Below are 7272 nucleotides of genomic sequence, written 5' to 3' on the forward strand. Positions count from 1 at the left end.
TCAGGATAACTTCATCTCTGTCTTTCCTATTTAAAAAAAAAAGCATATCAGAATACAAATGAGTAAGAGTCATGATATTTTAGAACTGACTTTTAAAAAGGTAACTTATTCTCAATATTTGGTACAGTTCCTTGGACCCAATTACCCACCTTACAAGCGACTGGGAAATCCAGCGTATCATGATGCTGTGGTTAAGGACAATTGATCTTAAGTGCGGCTGCTCCTGTGCCCTTGGTTTGAGACGAGTTCTCTGTAAAGGAAGATCACCTCAGTCGGGACACTTACCCCGCCTTCCAGATCAACCATGGAGCCCCAGCAATCACGGGGACTCAAGTGTCCCAGCCAGAGCTCCCTTACTGCTGCCAACGTGCTGACTCAATAAAAATGCATTAAGCACTTTCTTTTAATTGACAAAAAATAATTATACATTTATTTATAGAGATAACATCAATTTTATATGCAGTATTGTATTAATGGAGTGAGGCAGACAGCACAAACAGGATATAGTCTGACCCCTCAACAATGTCTATCTAACTACATAATGTTAGTGAAAAAGGGATTGGTATATAAAAAGGGAAAAAGTAATTGTTCGGCTTTGAGGATTTCAAAGATTACTTCTATGACAGAGCCTGGAACCACTAGTGACAATGATTACAAGAGACTGCCCCCAAATCTTAGACCTCCTCTCCAACTTCCCCCTCCATCACTCACCTCTGGACACTTTAATGGAGCCATCACCTCTCTGAGGACAAAGAAAATTTCACTCAGCTCTACACGTCTTCCAGCATCTCATGCAGGCCCGCCATCATAGGTACCCTGAAAAAGTTGCTAAATGAATAATGAGGACATGTATGTTTAAATATGACATTCAGCAAGCTACTACTAAATGAATGCCTTTTGATGATAATTACATTTTTTACAGGTAGTGGGGATGGGGTGACAGAAACAGAGTGACACTAAAATAAATAAAACTCTTTTCTCCTTGTTCTCCTCAGAGTGGAGATGACTCCTCAGAAGAGGAAGAAGGGGAAGTAGATAGTGAAGTTGAATTTCCACGAAGACAGAGGTAAAACCAACAAATGCACATGATTGCTTTTAGTGGATTGGGGAAAAAATCCTAAGTTTGCCACACCTACTCTTCAACCACAGGTGATTCCCTGGCAGCCACCTTATAGGGAACTTTGAACTCACTGTGTTCATGTTTTCCTGTTGCCACATTTTGGCAGTTGTTCGTGCACAGCAGATCCTAGTTTATCAGCATTCATTTTACAGCAACTTCATGATGAGGAGCATGAATACAGATTCAAGGTTACAAATGAGAATACAGTGGGCAGTTTGTGACAGATGGCCATGCTGTTTTATGGGTAATTGTGTTGGTTTCTAGTATGCCTCCCTGTGTTAGTCTGCTCAGGCTTCTGTAACACAAACTGGATGCTTAAACAACAGAAATTGATTTCTCACAATTCTGGAGCTGGGGAAATTCAAGATCAAGGTTCTAGCTGACTCAGTTCCTGATGAGGGCTCTCCTACTGGCTTGCAGGCAGCCACCTTCTTGCTGTTTCCTCACATCACAGAAAGAGATCTTCCTTCTTTTAAAAGGTCACAGTCTTATTGGGTTAGGGGCCTACTCTTATGACCTCATTTAATATTAATTACCTCCTAAAGACCCTATCTAGAGGGTCTATCTAGATACAATTATATTGGAGTTTAGAACTTCAACCGATGGATTTGGGAGGAAGGCAATTCAGTCCATAGCATTCCCCATGCCTTAGATTTTATACCTCAAGTTAAATATGATTGGATAAGTTGAGTCCACCTTCAACCCAGCCTTAGAAATAGCTTCTTGCTTAGATAGCGATAATAATATTCCTGCTAGGAGTCAATAAGGGCCATCTCTCCTTACTTCTAGAATAAAAGCTGCCCCTAATGTAGAGGAGAAGATAGTTTTCCTACCAAGAGGTCTTTTTCTGCTAATAGACATTCTGTTCTTGAAGAGTAATGCTCTAAGAAGTCTCCCCAGGAAGGTTTGTGTACCTGCCCCAAAACAGGAATTCCCTGCAAACCAAAGGACTCCTGGCCCTTTGATAAGTTATATTCTGGATCCCTGCATTATACACAAAATTGAAATCTGTTCTCATTCCGTGCTATTCCTGGACTCTTTATGACCTCTTCTTATATATCCATGATCCGCCCCCCCGACCCCCAACGAACTCACCTGTCCTGGGCATCAGCCAAGCCTAGGTTATATGGCATAAAATCTCTTTATACTAGACCAGGTGCTGTGGCTCACACCTCTAAACCCAGCACTTTGGAAGGCTGAATCAGGAGTTCAAGACCAGCCTGGCCAACAAGGCGAAACCCCATCTCTACTAAAAATACAAAAATTAGCCAGGCATGGTGGGGCATGCCCGTAGTCCCAGCTACTCAGAAGGCTGAGGCAGGAGAATTGCTTGAACCCAGGAGGCAGAGGTTGCAATGAGCCAAGATGGTACCACTGCACTCCAGCCTGGGCGACAGAGTGAAACTCTGTCTCAAAAAAAAAAAAAAGAAAAAAAAAACTCTATACTAAGAAATACAGAAAGACCAGACAATGTCAAAAGAAAAAGGCAGTCTTTATTATTTGTTTTCTTATTTTTTTAAGCCAGTGTAAGCTAATATCATCCTTATTTACTAAGCTGCTTATAAACAATGGGAAGGAACTGAGGAACTTTTGCAAATTATCTCCCCAGAAGCGTTGGCTCATCAGAGCCAAATTCAGATGTTAACTGGAATGAGCTACTAACTAGCTGGGCAGTACCCACAGCTGCAGAATGAATGTTCCTTCCAAGCTCATTTCTGTTGGAGGTTAGTCAACAGAGGTAGTGAAAGCACTTGGGCCTCCAGGGCCACCATGCCCAGTGGACACTGGGCTCTGGGAAATGAAGCTGGGGTGGATTGACAGGGAGGTGAGGGATGGAGGTTAGAGAAGGACACTGATCAAAGTGTGTGTGTGTAGACCCAGCCCAAGCCTCAGCTCTGCCTTTTCTCATGGTGTGGCCTTAAACAAGTCACTTCCCTTCTCTGGCTCCAGTTTTCTTATCTGGGAAATGAGTTAGTCCAGAGACCCTCCAAAGTCTCTTTCACTTTCACATAGATAGAGAATCTATGACTCTCTAAATAAGAGGCATAATTTCAATTTGGACATTCCATACTATGCATACGTGTACATAACGTGATTAGACAAGCTGATTTTTTTCAAAGGCCAGTCATAGCCATCAGCTTGGAGTGTAGTGTTTAGTCACATAAATATATAAACCAAATGAAAGGGGAAATTAAAATTTCCTTCTTGTGTTAGTCACCTTGGGCTGCCATAACAAAATACTACAGATTGGATGGCTTAAACAACAGGAACTTATTTCTCAAGTTCTGGAGCTGGGGAAGTCCAAGATCGAGGTGTCAGCAGATTCAGTTTCTGATGAGGGCTCTCTTCCTGGCTTGCAGACAGCCACCTTCTCTGTTTCCTCACATGGTCTTTGCCCGGCACATGAATGTTGAAAAAAGGTGGGAAGGAGGAATGAAGAGAATCTCTTCCCCTTTTTATAAGGCCACCAATCCTATTTGATTAGGACCCCACCCTTATGACCCATTTAACTTTATTTACCTCCTAAAAGCCCTATCTCCGAATACAGTCACACTGGTATTAGGGCCTCAACACGGAATTTCATGGGGGATAAAATTCAGTCCATTGCCTTAATGTTAAAAGTTAAATAGTTTCTACCTATCTTGATTTCTTAGGCCTCCTCGATGGCAGGAAAAAAACTAGATTATCTCTACCACTACTATGAGTGACAGATAAGGAAAGGAAAGTAGTTGTTCCTCCGACTAAGTTCTCCTGGTTCTTCTTGGTTCTAGGCCCCATCGCTGTATCAGCAGCTGCCAGTCATATTCAACCTTTAGCTCTGAGAATTTCTCTGTGTCTGATGGAGAAGAGGGAAATACCAGTGATCACTCAAACAGTCCTGATGAGTTAGCTGATAAACTTGAAGACCGCTTGGCGGAGAAGCTAGACGACCTGCTGTCCCAGACGCCAGAGATTCCCATTGACATATCCTCACACTCAGATGGGCTCTCTGACAAGGAGTGTGCCGTGCGCCGTGTGAAGACTCAGATGTCTCTGGGCAAGCTGTGTGTGGAGGAACGTGGCTATGAGGTGGGGGCTTCTCCCTTCTCCTCCCATCACTGTTCCCTTTTTTGCTCTTTGGGGTTCAAGTCTCTAGAGCTTTTACAATTTTCATTTAATAATAAGATACAACAGTGGCCTTGTATTAGTCTGTTCTCACACTGCTATAAAGAACTACCTGAGACTGGGTAACTTATGAAGAAAAGAGATTCAATTGACTCACAGTTCCACAAGCTGTACAGGAAGCATGGCTGGGAGACCTCAGGAAACGCAATCATGGCAGAAGGTGAAGAGGAAGCAAGTATGTCTTCACATGGTGGTAGGACAGAGAGAAAGCAAAGGGGAAAGTGCCACCCACTTTGAAACCATCAGATCTCATGAGAACTCACTCACTATCATGAGAATAGCAAGGGGGAAATACACTCCCATGAGCTAGTCACCTCCCACCAGCTGCCTCCCCCAACATTGGGAATTGCAATTCAACAAGAGATGTAGGTGGGGACACAGAGCCAAACCATATCAGGCCTCCAAGAAGCAAGTAGAAGTACAGAGATCAGCAGAGCTCCCAGAAATGAGGGCAGTTTCTCCCAAATGATACACACACATTGAACTGCTCAGGAACCCATCATGTCAAGATTTAACTCAAAAATCACCTCCTCCCACTCCTATCTCCCAATATGGTTAAAGGTCTGAGCCCAGGTCAGGTGTGGTAGCTCATACCTGTAATCCCAGCACTTTGGGAGGCTGAGGCAGGAGGATCACTCTAGGGTCAGGAGTTCAAGATCAGTCTGGACAACATAGCAAGACCTTGCCTCTACAAAAAAAATTTTTTTTTAATTAGCTGAGTGTGATGGTACATGCCTGCAGTCCCAGCTACTCGGGAGGCTTGAGGTGGAAGGTTCTCTTGAGCCCAGGAGTTTGAGGCTGCAGTGAGCTATGATCACACCACTGCACTCCAGCCTGAGCAACAGTGAGACCCTGTCTCTGGAAAAAAAATATATATATATATTTTAAAGGTCTGAGCTTCCCCCCTCCATACCCTGACTCTTCCCTGGATGATGCCATCATAGGACATATAGCACTTCATTTCATATTCAGGACTGCCTTTGGAGAGGCAGGCTAGCATAGTGGTTGTAAGTGTATAGCCTGGAATCTGACTGCCTGAATGCAAATCGTAGCATTCCACTTACTGTGGGACCCTGGCAAGCCACTTAACCTCTCTGTAAAATGGGGATGATAATAGCATCTGTCTCATAGGGTTATCATGAGGACTAAATGGATTAACAGATGTATTAATAAAGTACTTACCGCCGGGCGCAGTGGCTCATGCCTGTAATCCCAGCACTTTGGGAGGCCGAGGCAGACGGATCACAAGGTCAGGAGATCAAGACCATCCTGGCTAACACAGTGAAACCCCGTATCTACTAAAAATACAAAAAAATTATCCGGGCATGGTGGCACGCGCCTGTAGTCCCAGCCGCTCAGGAGGCTGAGGCAGGAGAATCACTTGAATCCGGGAGGCGGAGGTTGCAGCGAGCCAAGATCGTGCCACTGCACTCCAGCCTGGGTGACAGAGTGAGACTCCATCTCTAAATAAATAAATAAATAAATAAAGTACTTACAACAGTGCCTGGAGCATAGTAAATGCTATATAAGTGGTTGTGTGGTGGGCACTGTTATTGTCATAGCAATCATCATCATGTGTTTTCTTTCTCCATAAGCCCCACAAGGACAGGACCTGGTGTCATTTACCTTTGTAGCCCCCTTACCAAGCACAGTGCCTGTTGTGTGGGAGGTGTTTGACATATTTACTGAGTGATTATAGAAATGAATTAAGGTTTTATTTTGTCCTGCCTTTGCAGAACCCTATGCAGTTTGAAGAATCGGACTGTGACTCTTCAGATGGGGAGTGTTCTGATGCCACAGTTAGGACCAATAAACACTACAGCTCTGCTACCTGGTAATGAAGGAATACACATCCTGAAGATCTCGTGACTATACTGGCATTTCAGATCCACCCCACCCCCAGACTTGTCCCACTCTCTCCCAGCATTTTGTCTGGGAAGAGAGACTACCCCATCTTTACCACCCCCTAGAAATGAGCTGCAATAACAGGAACATGAGACTTCGCAAATCTCTGGAAAATAATATCCAAATGAAATTAAGTCTCACTGAACATTTCAATCAAGAATGGCAGGGATCTATTTTATTGAATATTCTAGCTACTGTAACATTGATATTTATTTTTGTTTGACATTTTAACACTTTATACTGTAAAGAGTGAACTATATATGAGATAGAGAGAGAGACAATAATTTCTTGCAAAAAAAAAAAAAGAGAGAAAGAAAAAGAAAAGAACAGAAAAAAAGAAATAAGTGGAATTTAGGAGCAACATCCTTGGGAATTTGTGGGGCCGGGAGGTATTATTGCTGCTTGAACAGGGGACCAGGTCTTTTGGCCATAAGTGACTAAAGAAGAGCCAGAGCAAGACATTGAACATTTTAGAACACAAAGAACAGCAAAAGAAAAGCAATTCCAGGCAACTTGTGAACAGACCATATTCACTTCAACCAGCTTGTCCAGGTGGCTTACGGAAATGACCTAGAAAAGTCTGGTGACCAGATACTTGCACCCAACGTCTTCAAGGGCGTGTGCTTCCTCTAGGAGGGAAAAACAGACAAACAAACAAACCTATGTATGTGGAAGCTGGTTTCATTTTTAAATGTTTAAGCAGCAGTTGGTAGTGAGGTTTACAGATAGTGTCAAATCTTGTTTTTGGCAAATACGTCCCTTTTTAGTGCTGTCACTGTCATTACCTTGACAAATGTGCTACCTTGACCCAATGTGTTGATCTTTCATACTCAAGTGCCATTTCCTTGTAGCTCATTTCCTTTCTGCCTGCTGACCACTTCCTGTAGGAACAAAGGTTGGGGGGCAGTACCGAGGAGGAGAAAAGGGTAAGAGAGGAAGAACATCTACAATGGTGTTGGGAAAACGAACGTGGAATTTATAAAACTCCATTCTCAGGATCACTCAGTTCAGCTACGTGGAGAAGATGGAATCACCCCTCTCTGGAACCAGGTTGCTTGTCTACTTGAGTCATATTGATTCAA

The 7272-nt window shown here is 43.3% G+C and overlaps 1 protein-coding gene across 3 annotated transcripts in view; it reads left to right on the forward strand.

Moving 5' to 3' along the window:
- Positions 1-6534, forward strand: part of MAP3K13 (mitogen-activated protein kinase kinase kinase 13) — a 195986-nt gene extending 189452 nt beyond the window's left edge. For 2 of the 3 annotated variants that reach the window (XM_054550329.2, XM_054550328.2), the window contains 3 exons: positions 996-1066; positions 3892-4189; positions 6022-6534. In XM_054550329.2, the coding sequence (XP_054406304.2) occupies positions 996-1066; positions 3892-4189; positions 6022-6123 (471 nt within the window). In that variant the 3' untranslated portion in view covers positions 6124-6534. 3 annotated transcript variants of the gene reach the window in all.
- The last annotated feature ends 738 nt before the right edge of the window (positions 6535-7272 follow it).

The sequence above is a fragment of the Pongo abelii genome, chromosome 2 (assembly GCF_028885655.2).
Source record: "Pongo abelii isolate AG06213 chromosome 2, NHGRI_mPonAbe1-v2.0_pri, whole genome shotgun sequence".
Classification (NCBI taxonomy): Eukaryota; Metazoa; Chordata; class Mammalia; order Primates; family Hominidae; genus Pongo; species Pongo abelii.